Source organism: Miscanthus floridulus, chromosome 8 (genome assembly GCF_019320115.1).
Source record: "Miscanthus floridulus cultivar M001 chromosome 8, ASM1932011v1, whole genome shotgun sequence".
Classification (NCBI taxonomy): Eukaryota; Viridiplantae; Streptophyta; class Magnoliopsida; order Poales; family Poaceae; genus Miscanthus; species Miscanthus floridulus.
Window position 1 is genome coordinate 2,685,237 of NC_089587.1, and position 18,610 is coordinate 2,703,846.

Sequence of the window (18,610 nt, forward strand, 5' to 3'; positions counted from 1 at the left end):
GGTTGTTTCCTCAAAAAGGTAATTCTAGGTACTAAATGAGTTGAAATAAGAAAAGTAGCCAACTATAAAGTTGCAAATCTCTTCGAGTACTATGACTTTGATTTAAGTCATTTCTCCATCCAAGGTCATTTGAAACAAATTAAAATGTTGAAATTCAAATTACGGGCATTAAATGGTTTTAAATAAAAAAAAAGTCGTCAACAACAAAGGTGCAGATCTATTCGAGTACTACAACTTTGTTATGAAGTTTGTATTTAGTCAACTTGATTTGAAAAAGTTATAAATTTTACTATGTTGTACCTATTTAGAGACGAACCAAGTTGTTAACCGCCTCTAAAAATTCATTTCTAAAGACATATGAAATTCTTAGTTGTCTCTAAAATATTTGGTAAAACAGCTTCTCATAGTAAATCTATGACATGGAGCTGAGAGAAGCTGTATTTTCATCTCATCAAGTCCCACCCTTGTAAGAGCGGATTTTCACAAGTTCACTCAAGGATCTGTTTTATTTTATCTTGTTTGCTAAAAAAAGACTTCAAATAGCTTCTGAAACTGCTAGAGTCGTAGGACTTGCATATATACATAGGGGTTGGAGCAGCAGCTTTTTTTTTCGGGAGAAATTGAGGGGCATATCATGTTTTTAGAGTGGCCGGTAGTGACGGATAGGTTATGAAAGACACATCATATTCATGGAATGCAGGAATTGAACGTGCAGCGCGTCTAGATGTGCATGCATGACAATTTTTTGTCGACGAAAGACAGCATCCATATGACAATTGACGACATGCATCTATGTTGTATTGTTATCACTACTACAGAAATTAACTGTAGGGGCGGCTCTAGAGCCTCTATAGGGGCGGCTGCGCCAGCCACCCCTCCCAGGGTGTTCCTATAGAGGGTGTCTCTGTAGAGGCGGTTTTCTGACCGTCCCTGCAGTGCCCTCTGTAGGGGCGGCTGGTGTTTTCAGCCGCCCCTACAGTGTCCTCTGTAGGGGCGGCTGGTAATATCAGCCGCCCCTGTAGTGGACTTCTGTAAGGGCGGCTGTATCACCAGCCGCCCCTGCTGTGTGTATTTGTAAGGGCGGTTCAATCAAGAACCGCCCCTACAGTGGATTTTCCAGCAAAAAAAAAAAATAATTCAAATTCAAATCTGACCACATATATATATAATTCAAATTCGAATCTGACCGCCACAAATATACATATATACATCCACAAACACAAGACCATGTTGAAAACTTTAGAAGGCGCAAGTATTAGCTTCCATGTTGAAAAACATGACAAGAGTAAATAATTTATCAAAAACTATTGTGACAGTTCTATCATTCTCTCAGAAATATAGAATTTTATCTCAGATTTTCTACAATCCTTCAGGAAGCTGTTGATATCAGTGCAACCACAAACTTCAATCTTAACTCATGCTAATTTAGTGCAAAACGAGAAATGACAGATGAAGCACACTGAAGCTATCACTAGACCAAGATACTCACAGGAGTGAAGAACTTGGATGCACTTAGAGGTATACAGCCAGGTAGTCCACCAATCTGAAAGAATACAGAAAAAATGAAAGAATCGGATGATGCACTTAGATGACACTACCATAAGTTACATGTGCTATAAAATCAATTTTCTCAGGAATCAGGTGTAAAGCTTCCATGTTGCACAAACTCTGAACCCAACAAAAACAGTACCACACCACATATATAGAAGCTAGAAATATCCCAAGTTTTATTTTTAGTTCCCAGACTTTGTGTATAGAGCATAGAACATATATTGAAACCAATTACTAAAAGAAATTCAAGTTTGGATGTTGCAAGTTGTGACAAAGTGGTACAGATACATGTGGAGATAGCATATCGAACAAAATGTATGCATAGATAATTAGATATCAATTTCCAAGGTAAAGCTTGGTACAAGTACATTTAAGTTAGAATCTTACATTATACAAGTCAATTACCAGTTCATCAGGGTTTGGCGAAAATGCACTGTTGATATAGACAAACTGTTGGCAACACAGACCACAACTCAGTAAAATTCCAGTGTCATAGATAAAATTCTCATAGAACTGACAAAAATATTCCTACTAGTGTATCTTGATGAAGTTGTCGGCGAAGAAACTCTATGACCTTCAAAAACTTATCTCGTCCTGAAATCTGGTACGAGATACACAAATAACAACTTAATCAGGTTCAAGGTATGAAAACAAAGGAGAACGTCACTTAAGCCAATTTCAGGGACGGACAGCAGTAACAAGCTGATGATGACAGGATTTAACAAAATCAACCACTTGAACTAAATCCTTGTGCCAAGGTTTACTTAGTGACATACTGACATGAGGCAAAGATCATGTCTAAAGGACTAACCAGAGAAAGATTACAGCGACTTTTTCACAAAAGAGAAATAAACACTACCAATAAGAAGCATTTAAGCAACTACATGGAACTCACTCTCTCTTAGTACTATACGACACAACATATATGGATCTAGCTGCGAGGGACAGTGCCATGGACGACACCCACCATATGCTCGATCAAATGACTACAAGGTTTAGCTCTCTTTAGCGGACAGTTATACTTTGCATATGAAGGGCTTCATTAACTGATAGAAAACTTTGGTCTTTGATTCATTAGAATCTACTAAACCATACCTGTCACAGTGAAGAAGATAAGAATCTTTTGTAAACGAAGACATGATTTTTAGAGGCCTCAGAAACATAGCAATCATCATTTGTTCATCAACTTGGAGCGTCAAGGCATGGTGTTAACTGATGGCCAAAAAAAGGCATGGTGCTAATTGGTTTACCCTCAGAAACTGCATGATATCAGTAACATAACACTCATGCCCAGTACCTCACAAGCGAGCGAACATCAGATCATATCATTGAGCAATGCACATGTAATTTTCATCACAGGCTCAAGAAGGAAACAATAGCAAGGCGAGAGGGACGGCTGCTTGTATTGGAAGCTGTGTTGCTGAGGTGGACCAATCAGATAAGACGAAGATGATGCGGTGCTGGCATGGACCAATCGCAGTTCTAGGGGCGACGTGTACCAACTCGCTACCCAGGGAGGCCTTCCCGAATAGAGGGCTCAGAAACATAGCAACGATCATCATTTGTTCATCAACTTGGAGCCTCAAGGCATGGTGATAACTGGTTGACCCTCAGAAATTGCATCATATAAGTAACACCCATGCCGAGTATCTCACAAGCGAACGAACATCAGATCATATCATTGAGCAATGCATATGGAATTTTCATCACAGGCTCAAGAAGGGAAAAAATAGCAAACGGCAGATGCTAAGATCATCTGATCATAACCAAATCTCGGTTTAGAATCAGAAGGTTGACCACGGTAGGGGAGCTAGGCAACGTGACCCCAAAATCGCCTCTAAAATCAGAAAAGGATGTGATTTTGCGGTCATAATTTGGCCGCTAACCAGAAATTTGGAATTTGAATGGCACTTAAGCTAACATGGACTAAATTTCACAAAATTAGAACTGCATAGAACCATGGCAGAATTACCTCTGGGAACTGCATTTTAATATTTTATCATATTCTTTAGAGGTAATAATGCAGGATCTTAACTATTGTATGCAATTTCCAAGCAGGTTGTAGCTAAGAATCCCTCTCTGCACCTACCATGGGTTCTTACAAATTCCTTTACATGTTGGAAATCACCAACATATAAGAAAAAAAGAGCACTGCAAGGGATTCTATCATATTGCTATTAAACTTACGTAGTCATAACCAGCATAACTACCAAGAAATGAAAGCAGCATTAGTTGACAGACAAATAATGTCGCAGACAACCAAAGCAGCATTAGTATGCACCAAAAAAATTAACAGCCATGTAACAAAGGTTCTGAACATGCTGAATCGTATCTAAGAAGGATGCATGAATACACGCACCTCTTGTCGACTGGCCATGCTTGACAGAGTGTACCAAATCAGGAACCTGCAACAAACAAATCGAGGTACATCTAAAAAAATACAGAGGCATAAAATCAAACTACAGCCATAGGAGGACCTCAGCTAGGTGCACATGCCACAGGGAGCGAAAGGAGCCGGGGGCGGGTTCGATGTGGCAGAGAGAGAGAGAGAGAGGAGTCAGGGGCGGGGTTCGGCGCTAGGAGCTCCCGACCTAGGGTTTCCTGTAGCATATGAATGCCCGCGGGCTAGAGGAGGATGCGGCGCCGGGGGGCAGGCACGCTGGCGGGCAGCCACCGGCAGGGCCCGGTCACGCTGCGCCGTGGCCGGGGACAGCCACCGCTGGCGGCCACGCGCGGTGCCATGGCAGAGGCCGGGGAGCGCGGTGAGCCGACGGCACTTGCCCGACCGGTACGCCGTGGGGAGGCGGAGGAGGAGGACGAGGGCGACCGCAGCAGCGCCGCGCTGTTGGCGCCGGTGGCCGCCCTGGCCGCGCGTCGGGAGAGATAGGGAGAGGGAGGGAGCGGACGAGAGAGAGCGAGGAAGGGGAAGGAGAAGCAGAGGTTTGGAGAAGGGAAATCAGAAGCTGGATATTATGTTCGTTTCGCTGGATTCTGAGAAGAAGCCGTAGAAGGTAAATAAGAGCGCGAAGGACTCGAAGAAGCCGGAGAGGACGACGGGAAGCTACTCCGGACGAGAATCAGATTTAAGAGATCTGGGCCATCGATTTGAAAATCCAACGGAGGAAAAAATTTCTGCCGACGTGGACAGGGCTCCTGTCGGAGGAGCATGTCCGGTTTGTCTAGGTAAATTATACTGTGATACAGCTGAGATAGCAGCTTTAGTTCGAAACTACTAAAATAATTTTGAGACACCAAATGATCTCAAATGAAAATTTAATAAACACCAAAGTTGTAGAGGTCATGAAGATCTACAACTTTTATTTTGGTCATCTTGTCATTTGACAAAATTTGAATCTTTAAAATTTAAAATTTTAAAAAATGACAAGTTCAAACCAAAATTTGAGACTCAAAATGATTTCAACATAAAAAGTGATGAATACCAAAGTTGTTCAACTCATTAATATCTACAACTTTTATTTTAGTCATCTTGTCATTTGACAAAATTTGAACCTTTCAAATTTGAATTTTTGAAAAACGACAAGTTCGAACCAAAATTTGAGACCCAAATTGATTTCAACATAAAAAGTGATGAATACCAAAGTTGTTCAACTCATTAAGATCTACAACTTTTATTTTGGTCATTTCTTCATTTGACAAATTTTTAGCATACATTGTTCACTAATCTTACACATGTCTCATATAATTTATAAAACCATATGAGAGATGTGTCACATTTGTGAACAATGTCACTATCACTTTGTCATATGAAGAAATGACCAATACAAAAGTTGTAGATCTTGATGAGTTATTCAACTTTGGTATTTATCACTTTTCAGCTGAAATCATTTGGGGTACCAAAATCTTGTCTGAAGTTGTATTTTTTTTAAATTCAAAATTTAAATTGCTCAAACTTTTCATATATATATATTGACAAAACCAACAAAATAAATTGATAAAGAATGATTTTAGAAAATTTTAGGAAAAAAATCATCAGATTTGGAGTTAGTACGAGGAAGAAAAACTAGTTACAAATTTGACCCACAGATTAAAAAAACAAATCACACTGTTCAATATGATCATGTAATGGTCATCTAGAACAGTGTGATTTCTCTTTTTAATCTGTGGGTAAACTTTGTAACTAGTTGTTCTCCCTTATACTAACTCCAAATGTGATGGTTTTTTTTCCTAAAAATTTCTAAAATCATGCTTCAGCATTTAAGTTTGATCAAACTTGGATGTGACAATGTTTTACACATTTTAAAATTTGAAATTTGACAAGTTCAAACCAAATTTTAAAACCATAAATGATTTCAGATGTAAAAGTGATGAATACAAAAGTTGTTCAACTCATCAATATCTACAACTTTTATTTTGGTTATCTTGTCATTTGACTAAATTTGAATCTTTCAAATTTTGAATTTTTAAAAAAAGACAAATGGGCACTGCAGGGGCGGCCGGTGATTGAGCCGCCCCTACAGATCAACCCCAACTGTAGGGGCGGCTCAGGTTACCAGCCGCCCCTACAGTGCCATCTGTAGGGGCGGCTGGGCTGCTGGGGCCCGAGGACGTCCACTGTAGGGGCGCCCCTAACCCCAAATGCCCCCATAGTAAAAATGCCCCCGTTCCTACGGTAAAAATTTGGCGTAGTGTATTGCTCTCCAACTCCAAGTAACTGTCAAGGTAAATAGCCGTGTATGCATGAATGCACGCGTTTTACTCCCTCCATGTCCCTAAAGAAAGTTGTTTGCAACTTTGATCACTAATTTTTGCTATAAAATATTTATAGAATACCGTCAATATATACTTTTATAAAACTATATTTCGAGATGAACTCAAACTCAGCTCAAAAGAATTTATTTGTAGTCAAAATTCAAAATATTTTACTTAAGACAACCTCAAAACGACTTTCTCCTTCAAGAACATGGAAGGGAATAAGTGCTTACTAGACTAGAAGTACGTATATGTATCATGCATTGACCCAGCAGCTAGTCATGGAATGGACCAACGATATTTAGGAGTAAATATAATTAGGACGACGATCGACGAGGCCTGCAGGGATCGGAGCGAGTGGAAGAATATATGTATACATATATAATAACAATCTAGATGATGTGGAAACGTAGGGGAAAAAGTGATCGAGATGGGTGGTCTTTTTCAGGCCGGGTCGTCAGGTCTCTCCCTTGTCAACGCCGGTGTCCCAGCGTCTGGAAAAATGCATGGCTTGCAAAGGAGGAAAAGATGATGCATGCAGCGATCTCGGGTCGATCATCCGTCAGCTGGGAAGAAAAGGAAGCCAGGATCCGATTCGTACGTCCGTATCCCGGGCTACTGCTATGGCCAAACAAGTGCCAAGTCCGTCTTTCCTTAATTGCTTCCAAAGAAACATCAAGGAATATTGCGACCATTTTTGCATGCTAGTGTCACTGAGTTGAACGGAAACCAAAAGCAAAACCGGCAGCAGCTCGCAGCTTCCCATTCCGGCGGGCTGCTGCCTCCAGTATTTGCATGGTTGCACCGGCAGCGTGCGCGGTCCTCGGCGGCCCGCCGGCTACTTTTTTACTTTCAACGCCTTGAATTCTTCTCCAAGTAGTAAGTTTGAATCCGGCCGCCGTACCACTAACACACACCCTGCCGGTGGTTGATCTACGCATACGATACCTACTCGTGTCTCCTGTGATACAGCGTATTCTATGAATTTTAAGAGAGAACATAAAAGACGCATGTACCATCGTTTTATTTTCGAATCAGATGCTATCATCAATACATGATTAATGGTGATTGGTTAATAAATGTAAAGTTTTTAATGCAAAATTGGTTTTTATCCTCTATAATGCATTATATTTGATGACAAATTTTAAAAGCTATAATACACTATACTACAGGATGGAGGGAGTAATTATATATTGTACTCTCTCCGTCCCAAAGAACGTCATTCCTATTTCCTGAGAAGTCGATACTTTTAACTTTAACCAATTATATGTAAAATAATACAAGTTTTGTGGTGGTTCGAAAAAAATATTGTCCATTAATTCAGATCGGACGGTGAAAAAATAGAAAGCACCAAAAAATAACTGAAAGTACTAAAACACACGGGATCAGTACCAAAACATGTGGGACCGGTATACATAAATCATTAGGTAACTATCAGATATTATCAAACAAACAATAGATACTCCAGTAATTTCACTTCCTCCTTGGTCCGTACAGATACAAATTTCTACCCCGATACGAATTCTACCGCTCCTCCGACCGTATAGATACAATTTCGCAATACAATTTTGAGTTGCTGCAGGGCGGCAATGACCAAACACATCTTTTGTCGGGATCGCACAGCTTTGAAGAAAGACTTGCCTGATTAACTGCCTGCCTTTTGGACACCGTTTTCCGCAATGTCTTAAGCATTTCAGGCAGACGCTGTTAAATAGAGTAGCAGTAATATGAGTTTCAGAAAGGTTTACAGAGTTACCCTTCTCTCCATTAATTTATTCTACTATATTAAATTAATTGTTTGCCAAAATAAAAATACAAAGTACTACTCTAGAGTACCAGTAGTACTTTCCAACCATCAAAACAAGCCTAAATAAATAATATCAATATTTATAATACATAATTAGTACCATTAGATAAATCACGAAATTTATTTTTTCAATAAATTTATTTAGTGATACAAATATTGTTAATATTTTCTATAAACTTGAGAAAGTTTGATCAGCATGCGGGATTTGCTAAATTTCAGGAGACTGAATTTTAGTTTTCTTTCAGGCGATGGTTATTGCATATATTTTATACTGAAATTGCAGTTTTAGTTATTGCAGTTTTAGTTCATTGCAATTTCTGTAGACGCAATCTGTAATTTTTTATTCCCAGGATAAAAAACCCGTTAAACAAAACCACAAACCTGACAAAATCTTATATATGTTGGTACAAAGACAATTTAATAATTTACAATTATTTCTATAGTCAGACAAAGACAAAATTTTGATATGTTATGACACAAAGACAAATAACAAATCACAAAAGTGATAATTTACTTGTATTAATTGGTAGTACAAGAGTGTTGCCTAAAATTATCTTAAAAATCAGGCACCTTAAATATAGGAGAAGTGATATTGTATATTTGTATGCTACTTATCAACCACTTGATTTGGAAAAGGTGATCTAACATTTTATTATTTTATATTTGTCTAAATAAAAAGACAGCGGCGTGGACGGCAATGACCGTGACCACACATATAGTGGAGGACTGGAGGATCCAAATTACTCCTGACAAGCCCCCTGATTTTGAATGTAGCATTATTATAGTAGTATGTATAGCACATGCAAGTTGTTTCTGAAATATATATATACGCCATCTCCCCTATCTGCTGATAACCTACCGTACCTACGTAATTTAGCATATGAACGTTCATAGCTTAATTCTTGCAACCTTGCTATAGTAATGTGTTGTGGTATCATTTACCTATAGCTTAGCTTGATGCATGCTCACAAGTCATTTCATCATCATCTAGGTGTACTAGTAGTACAATACGAGCTATTACACTTCAGTGCTACGTACACTACAGTCCAACAATACCAAAGCATGCAATGCAATGCAAATGTAAACCGCCTAACGCCTCTGTTTTCAAGCTTCATTTGGTACTGCAGTTTATGCCGTGAACAACACACATACGCCATTGGTTTCTGCATTTGGCTACCTAATATATACATATAAAGTCAATCTAGCATTTCCTTTTCAAAAGGTTTCAATTTTCTTTCAGAAAGATCGAGGAAGACGCAGAGTTAAGCTGAAACCGGTTGGTTTCGGTTTCAGGGGGCTAAATTAGCCAGTAGTAGTAGCAGCAGCAGCAGCTTATAAATAGTAGCCCTTATCATCTCACCATACAGCATCGATCACCATACATACGACCAAGGCTCCCTAAACACCCACAAACACTTCCGGTTGCTCCCTCCACAACTAGCAGGCGACTAGCAGCTCTAGCGCGTCAACAAGCAAAGCAAGATGAAGAAGGCCACGTCGCTCTCCGAGCTCGGCTTCGACGCCAACGGCGCCTCCTCGGGCTTCTTCCGCCCGGTGTCCGACGGCATGGACTCCACGCCGACGTCGCACCACCGGCGGAGGCTGACCAAGGTGTCGGTCATCGGCGCGGGCAACGTGGGGATGGCCATCGCGCAGACCATCCTGACGCGTGACCTCGCCGACGAGATCGCGCTGGTGGACGCGCTCCCGGACAAGCTCCGCGGCGAGATGCTGGACCTGCAGCACGCGGCGGCGTTCCTGCCGCGCACGCGCCTGGTGTCCGACACCGACATGTCCGTCACCAGGGGCTCCGACCTGGCCATCGTGACCGCGGGCGCGCGGCAGATCCCGGGGGAGACGAGGCTGAACCTCCTCCAGCGGAACGTGGCGCTGTTCCGCAAGATCGTGCCGGCGCTGGCGGAGCACTCACCCGACTCTATCCTGCTGATCGTCTCCAACCCCGTGGACGTGCTCACCTACGTGGCCTGGAAGCTGTCGGGGTTCCCCGTGAGCCGCGTCATCGGGTCGGGAACCAACCTGGACTCCTCCAGGTTCAGGTTCCTCCTCGCCGAGCACCTGGACGTGAACGCGCAGGACGTGAACGCGTACATGGTGGGCGAGCACGGCGACAGCTCGGTGGCGGTGTGGTCGACGTTGAGCGTGGCCGGGATGCCGGTCCTCAAGTCGCTGCAGGAGAGCCACAGCAGCTTCGGCGAGGAGGCGCTGGAGGGCATCCGCCGCGCCGTGGTGGACAGCGCCTACGAGGTCATCGGGCTCAAGGGATACACGTCGTGGGCCATCGGCTACTCCGTGGCCAACCTCGTGTCGTCGCTCCTCCGCGACCAGCGCCGCATCCACCCGGTGTCCGTGCTCGCCGCGGGCTTCCACGGCATCCCCGACGACCGCGAGGTGTTCCTCAGCCTGCCTGCCAGGCTCGGCCGCGCTGGCGTCCTCGGCGTCGCTGATATGGAGCTCACCGACGAGGAGACCAGGAGGCTCCGCCGCTCCGCCAAGACGCTCTGGGAGAACACTCAGCTCCTCGGCCTCTAGGCTCTATCTATAGCGGATCTTATCATATATTTTTGTTTTGGGACGACGAAGGGAAGGGAGGAGATCATTATTAATGCCGCTTGTTAATTATATATAGGCGACCAAATAAGATTTTTATTTTGTGCTGTAAAATTTTGCATGGAGCAAGCATTTGTTTCATCTGTCGTGCGATGTAATCATTTGCTAGCTCTCAAAGCAAATCTTGACACCATGTATTTTGAATTTGTATGTATACCTACCTTGTAACTTGATAAAACTATGTGTTTTCCGGTTGCATTACAACAACTCTAGCAGAACTTTTACTTGAGCCCGTAGCTAAATATGGGTGGCTAGGTCAAAAACAGATGTGCAGCAGGGCCCCTACTAAAGCCCTCAAATTTGGGTGGACACCCAAATCATCCCTCCCGCACCCATTTCTAGGGCTCTATGTCAAGCTTATTTGGGTGGACACTAAAATCCTCCCTCCTGCACTCATTTCTGGGGCTATATGTCAAGCCCCGAAACCATTTGTGTTGTGATAGCTCAGCTGGTAGAGCATTGAGAATGACAAGTGGGTCCAAATTGTCAATGACTATTAAACGGATTTAATGGCTGCTGCAAGAATAGAGACAAAAACCAGGCCCTCAAGTCGCTGCAGGAGAGCCACAGCAGCTTCGGCGAGGAGGTGCTGGAGGGCATCCGCCGCGTCGTCGTCGACAGCGCCTACGAGGTCATCGGGCTCAAGGGATACACGTCGTGGGCCATCGGCTACTCGGTGGCCAACCTCTTGTCGTCGCTCCTCCGCGACCAGCGCCGCACCCACCCGGTGTCCGTGCTCGCCGCAGGCTTCCACGGCATCCCCGACGACCATGAGGTGTTCCTCAGCCTGCCCGCCAGGCTTGGTCGTGCCGGTGTACTCGGCGTCGCCGACATGGAGCTCACTGACGAGGAGACCAGGAGGCTCCGCTGCTCCACCAAGACGCTCTAGGAGAACACCCAGCTCCTCGGCCTCTAGGCTCTATCTATAGCCGATCTGATCTTATATTTTTGTTTTGGGACGACGAAGGGAAGGGAAGAGTTCATTATTAATGCCGCTTGTTAATTATATATAGGCGACCAAATAAGATTTTTATTTTGTGCTGTAAAATCATGCATGGAGCAAGCACTACCCCAGATCTGTACATCACTGTCAGTTCAAAAAACCCCATCACTATCGGATTTTGAACCGACAGTGGCATACCGGCAGTGACGAGGGGTTAACATCACTGTCGGTTCTTAAAAACCGACACTGATATACCAGAAACAGTGTCGGTTTCTGGCTCCACCCGACAGTGTCTAGTTGAACAACACTGTCAGTTTGTAGTCCCAACCGACAGTGATGGTTGCTTCAAGAGTGTCGATTCTTGGCTCAAGCCAACAGTGTTGAGCAAGCCTACACTGTCGGTTCATGGCTCAAGCCGACAGTGTTGATCTAGACAACACTGTCGGTTGATGGCTCGAGCCGGCAGTATTGAACAAGACAACACTGTCGGTTCATGGCTCAAGCCGACAGTGTTTTGTAAGACAACACTGTCGGTTTGTTGATAACCGATAGTGTTTTGCAAGACAACAATGTCGGTTCGTTGCTAGCCGTCAGTGATGGCCCATTCGCATTTTATTGTTTTATAATTGATTTTAATTTATATTTTTTCGTGGAATCAGATTTCGCTTTATATACGCTACGTAGACGACAGGTCCATCAATATTAAACATTACAAATATTACGGTTACAGTTCAAATGTTCTTATCCAGATCTCGATCCCTCAAAAAAATTGTTCTCGGACTTTACAGATTGTGCAATGCTTCTCGGACTTCTTACAATAATCTAGCGAGCCGCTCTGGGCCATACTGGTCCTTGTACCTCACGGATTGTGCAATAGAAAATACTCCATCTTTTTCCAATACCTTGGCTAAGATGAATTTTGCGAGCTTCGATTGCAGTGCGGCGATCTCCATGTCTAACAACATTTGGTGGTTATATCTCTTACGCCGTCGTTCAAAAAAGATGATATCCAAAGAGAAAAATTAAATTATTTTGTTGAATTATTAACAGACATAAATGAAATGGGGATTATACACATCAACTTATCGGCTTCTTCCGATTTCCCGCCGATGTAGCGAAGCATTGCCCACATTACATAAAATCCGCATTCATTGTTTCCCGCCGGCTATGACAGGTACTTCCCCTCCATTTCGACAACCTTGAATGGGACCGACGTCCCACCGATATGTCTTCTTCGGACACTGAGCAACATTAAAGGGAGAAACATTAGAAAATGATATGTGTGATTAGAAAATAATATGTTATTAGGATCGCTTACTAATTCAGCCCTGCCACCAGTACATCCAGATGATGAAATGGTTTTTTCTTCGAGTCCCACACCTCGATCAGATTTTTGGCAAGATTGACACAAATGAAGACGAAATGGTTGCTACAATCACAGAATCCTAATTATCGAATAATCTTAATGAAAAAAGAAGCATAAAATTAAAAGCCGAGAACACATACTCGTAGTTGTAGGCTAGAAGTATGTAGGTTTTCTTCTTCATCATGAATTCATCGAAAACAGCAATCAATCTCTGTTTTAGGTCTTCCACATCATATCCATAGAGGCCTAGACATGTCCTCTCATTGACTCGCAAGGGGTCCAAGAAGCCTATGTAATCCTATTTGTTTTTTAGAATGCAAAATTTTGCTATAAACCTACATAAAATCATGGGAAGTGCTCAAAAGTTAACAATTTGTCTCGACAAAGTAGTTAATTGTAATATCATACGTGTAGGGTATTTACATAGTCCACAACGTCAACATTTGAACATCGAGAGAGCATTTTTGGTATAGCTGAAACAAGCACTCCCACTCGACATCGAGCTTCTCTTCTTCAGGATAATGGAAAACATGTGTCGAACGGATAATAACCTCCAAACCAAAGTCGTTCGTCTCTATTGCTTGAGCCATGTAATATTCATGCAACTGGCGCATATATGTTGTCAGATTTTTATGCTCCTCATCGGGAACCAAAAGATTGCCCTTTTATACTTCATTGCCAGTGTTGTCGTCCCTTGTACATCATAATAGATGGTCACGGCCTCTTCCATGGTTAATCCTGGGTTGTCTTCGACGTACTTCTATATGTTCCTTAAATCTTTATTGTGTATTTCTTCGTCTCTTGTTGTAGCATATTTATTTTGTGTTTGCCTTTCGAATTTGGACTTCAACAAAAACGAAAGCAGTGAGGCACAGAGATTGAAGAAACTAACGCAATCTTCCTTCGAGATGTGTGCTATAAATTTTTATTTCATCATGGTGGTAACGCTGCCACTGAACGGCCTTTTTCTTTTCTGTTGGTCCACTTTGGGAGCATTAGCGACCGAATCCAAGGACATTTTTTGCGACTGCGAGGATCTCCTTGATCTTATTTTGGGCTGAGGTGGAGGAGGAGAAGGATGACGACGAGAATTTTGTTTTCCCAGCACCGATGAAGATGGAGGAGGAGGGGGAGGAGGAGGAGGAGTCTCTTTTCTCGGGGCTGGTGAAGATGGAGTCGGACAAGGAGGAATAGAAGGAGACATCTGTCTTCTCGGGAGTGATGGCTTCGGATGAGGAGGGGAGTGATCTCTGTTGGGAGACGGTGAGTGATCATCATGGGTGGGTGAAGACTCACAATCGTCCTCATCATTAGAGGACAATTAATGGTCAAGCTTAATGAAGCACTTGCGCCAGACCACTTAAGAGCACTTATTTTGATCAAGTTTCAACCTGTCTTCTGCTACGGGGTACTCAATGGGTATCTTGTTAAACTTTTTATCAAGTATTCTGTCAATGGTGATGTGAGCGCACCCCGGTGGAATTGGGCGGCCATTAATTGTCCCGTCTCCCGTAGGCCAGGCCTGGCCGAGCGCCACCTTGTCCTTTATCCATTCCTGATGGATGTACAACCTGACATTGATGGGTTCAGTGATGTCATCCACCGGATGAGGCACATTCACCTCTTCTTCATCGAGCGGGGTTGATCCGCAGCTGCTGCGACCCCTAAACTATAGGAGTAGGGTTTTGTGGTACTACTGACCCCTTGAACAGCAAAATTTGCTCGACTCGCGCTTCAACGGTCGCCTCAATCCATGCTTCCATTCTGTCTTCTATCTCTTTTAGTCTCCTCAAATACTCTACCTCCTATTCCGCTCTACCCTTCGAGCGGCTCCGGTAAGTGTTAGATTCTTGAGGGAGTGCTAGTTTCTAAGGAACAACACCAGTTCCTCTAGTACGACCAGGGTGCTCCTTAGTTCTGAGTGCTTGGGTGAGCATGTCTTTCACCCTATTAAAAGTGCAAGTCCCTTGCCTCACCTCCTCAATTACCTAGGAGATCCTCTAGATGAGTTCGCTCATGGGTTGATTTGAGGAGCAAAAGCTCTCATCCTCGGCGTGTCGTACATTTCTCCCCATATAGTATAATATCTATCTAGGCTCCTAATCCACGCTCTCAACCTCAACGCCTTCCTCAGCAAGGCGATCCATCTTTTGAAGTTCTACTTCAAATTCTGTCATATTTTTGGCGTAGCCACGAAAACCGAGATGATGAGGATTCGTCGCTTTCTGCGAATTCTCCTTATTCTTTCTGCTCAGTTCTAAGTACTCCTCGGATAACCTGTATTCCTTGAAATCCTGCCAGAATTCCATCTGCTTGCTAAACTGTCCACCATCGAAATCTGGTTCTTTATTTTAGATGACAAAATTCTTGTACAATGTCCCCTTAAAATTCTTGAAGCATGTCCCCATAATTTCTTTTGCTTTTTTCTTGACTAACTCCCTGTCATACTCGGCTGGGAAAGTGAAATACTCTGGGATCTTGACATCCCATATGTAATCATTCTCGCTTTCAGGAACCCTCCACCGGTCATTATCTTTCCTAATCCACTTCTTGTACATAATTGGGATGAAGTCCCTAACAAGTAACCCGAGGATAGTCTTATATTTGGTCAAAGCTATAGGCGAGGAGAGTGGAACCCCGAATTCATCGACCTCAGTAATGTGCTAGTGTGCATTCCTACCAACAGGAATCTTTGACACGTCTCGCTTGGATCTGGCCTTCCTGCTACTCAAACCCTCTGGCTCCTTGGTCGACGGAGGCTCCTGCTAGAGACACCAAGTAAGCTATGACCCTCTCAATTGATTAGCGTGTGTGGCTACATAATCACATGATACCAAAGTTACCTAGCCATCTTGGTCATTTTGACCTAGATCGAGCAAGCTAGACGGGGTCCATGGCTGCTTGTTCTCACCGATCTGATTGAGACCGTCGCCGTTTGTCGGATCATGCGGCTCTCCCGTCCCAGCGATATCAGCCGCTTCTTGTTGCCGATCTGTTCTTCAGCGATGGGGTAATAGACGACGATGACTCATGGCTGTGACACGATCGTGGTTAGTTTTGGTCGCGGACAACTACTAATAGCATATGTTCATATATATAATATGTTTAATGCAAAGTCTAATAATAAGTCCACATACAACAAAGTCAAATAATAGCATATGTTCACCTAGAACAAATTCATTGTTTGATTGACCACATACAACAAAGTCCACCTACTGTTCTACGAAACTGAGCCTACATCAACTTCCAAATAAGAAAAGCGATGATCATAGCCATAAATAAAAGCATGACATCTTTCCAAGACCAAGGAGCAATTCTTCTAATCTTCACATCTCCGGCGGGTGGCTTCTCTTCGATCTCCAGTGCCAGCAGATGGCCATGGTTTGCATTCATTGGACCATAGTAGGTCGGTTGCCCATGGTTTGCAAGGTAGGCCGGATGACTATAGTAGGTCCTCAAAGCTTCAGCTTCTGTGTTATATTTTTTGTGCAAATTACCAGGGTAGCGATTGACTTAAGCATAGCAATCTTTCTAGGTTCAATAAATCCCAGGCATGTGACCAACATGCACTACATACCATGCCATGGTTGCCTATACATTTAAGTAAATTAGGCATGTGGTAAGTGGTAATGATAACTCACTGAACAAGAGTTATTATTCAAGTTATATGGCCAAACTAAATCTATTTAATGTTCTTTATCCTTGACATGATAAAAAATTACCTCAATAATTGGACTGTTTAGTATTTGGAGATCAATGTGGTTTTGTAATCATACTTGTTGCTGCTGCCGAGCCAATTTTAAAAGTTGTTTTTAACTTTTTTTTCTAGAACAAACATCTATAGATGCCTTTTTTAAGCATGCTATATATTCCATCAAAATCAATTGACACTCTACCAATAGCGATTATACCTGTACACATTTGATAAGAATCCATCATTGCTTATGCAAGAGCAAAAATTCTTATCTAACTCTTACACAAACAGAACACTCCCTACCGTCACAAATAAGACGTCCACAGTCATTAACGTGTACCTTTGACTCCTAGTTTCCATTGCTTGAAATAATTACAAAGTATAGAGATATCAGAACATTATGCAACTACTATTCGAGACAGATATGCTCATATCATTGTCACATATTCAATCTAACTATGTCAAGAGGTGTTGATGATCAATATTTAAATACTTAGACTGCACACAGCACAAAAGGTCACTTAGCTGTGACTCGAGGGAATAACTTGTTGCGACAACATGCAAATAACACCAATAGTTCTTAAACAGTTTAGGGCCATGATTACTAAGTCCTCAACAAATCAGTAGGTAGCATAATCTCTTCAGGAAAAAAACTAACTGGTTTATGTAACAACATATACATACAAGGATAGTATGGGGGTATGGCCCCCAAGACATGGGCCGCACCATCAGAGGTGGCCCAGCCCACAAGATCAAGGCATGCACAGCGCTGCTCAATGTGCACCGCAAGACATTATATAGTACCAAATAGGATACTTACCTTGTAACCCTGCTCCTCCAGACTATATAAGGAGAGGCAGGGGTTCCCTAGCGGGCATGATCCATCTAGATCTATCTACATATAGATCAATACAATACACCAAAGACACAGGACGTAGGGTATTACGTCGATCAGATGGCCCGAACCTATTTAAATCGCTGTCTCTGTGCCTTGTGTCACCATCCGGTTCCAGATTACGCTCACCTCCACCGACAAATCTACCATCATGGGGTGCCCCTCGGTGGACTGCCGATGATATTCTGTCGATAGTTGGTGCGCTAGGTAGGGGTGTGCGTGTTGTTTCCTTATCGAACAAGATGGCTTTTTCCATAGGCTCTTCGTCCCTTCCACAGCCCGGCCAGATCTTCACGGTCGGATCCATCTCGTGGGTCATCAACGCTGACGAAGTCAGAGAGCTCCTCGAGCCGGAGCAGATCAGTTCTGCGCCGGCCACCCCTGCACCTGCAACTGCAGATCCGATCTCAGAGGTGATTCTGAGATCTCTTTCGGCAACAACTCACCGTCCGCTTCCTCGCTACCAGAGGAGCCCGATCAACAACGACGATCTGATCGAATCCATCGATCGGGTCGGACTGAAGCTCGCTGATTGTCTCTCCGTCGCCGAATCAGCACTGGACACCCTGGTTCAGCGTCGACCACCCTCTGATCTAGATCTATCGGAGGGTGCTCGGGAAACTACAAGGGCCATGGCCCTACCCTTCGGATTCTCCAACACCGCCGCCACTTACCAGCACGCCCTAAGGGGCAAACTCGCTGACCAGATCGTCGTCTAGCTCCCGCCAGCTGTCAACATGCTACACTTAGGCCAGAGCCCTGGGGCGCACCTCCAGACCATCCTAGAAGAAACTCCAGGCTCTGAGTCTTAGGGCTCTACGAAGACCCTCGCCGAAACCTTCTCCGATCAATTTCTCCTCCCACCCTTCCGAGGTGGTGCAATCTTCAACGTCAGCATCGACAGCCCTCCTCGGAATGGTGAAACTGAGGAGGAGCGCGTTGCTCGGGAGAACCGAAACGTCAACCGCGCGCAGCAGTGAGAAAACAAGGCAGCCATCGCAAGGGCCGAGGCTGCT

General features: G+C 43.5%; 2 protein-coding genes across 2 annotated transcripts; both read left to right on the plus strand.

Moving 5' to 3' along the window:
• The first annotated feature begins 9,456 nt into the window (after positions 1-9,456).
• Positions 9,457-10,817, plus strand: LOC136470882 (L-lactate dehydrogenase-like). Its single transcript, XM_066468612.1, has one exon. It carries the CDS (start codon positions 9,551-9,553, stop codon positions 10,616-10,618), a length of 1,068 nt encoding a protein of 355 aa, XP_066324709.1. The 5' UTR covers positions 9,457-9,550; the 3' UTR covers positions 10,619-10,817.
• An 11-nt stretch (positions 10,818-10,828) lies between these two features.
• On the plus strand, positions 10,829-11,585 carry LOC136478062 (L-lactate dehydrogenase B-like). Its single transcript, XM_066476386.1, has 2 exons — positions 10,829-10,843; positions 11,220-11,585. The coding sequence occupies exons 1-2, from the start codon at positions 10,829-10,831 to the stop codon at positions 11,583-11,585; spliced, it is 381 nt and encodes a 126-aa protein (XP_066332483.1).
• Positions 11,586-18,610: the final 7,025 nt, after the last annotated feature.

Coding starts and splice junctions, on each gene's coding strand:
- LOC136470882 (XM_066468612.1), top strand. CDS start 9,551: ATGAAGAAGGCCACGTCGCTCTCCGAGCTCGGCTTCGACGCCAACGGC.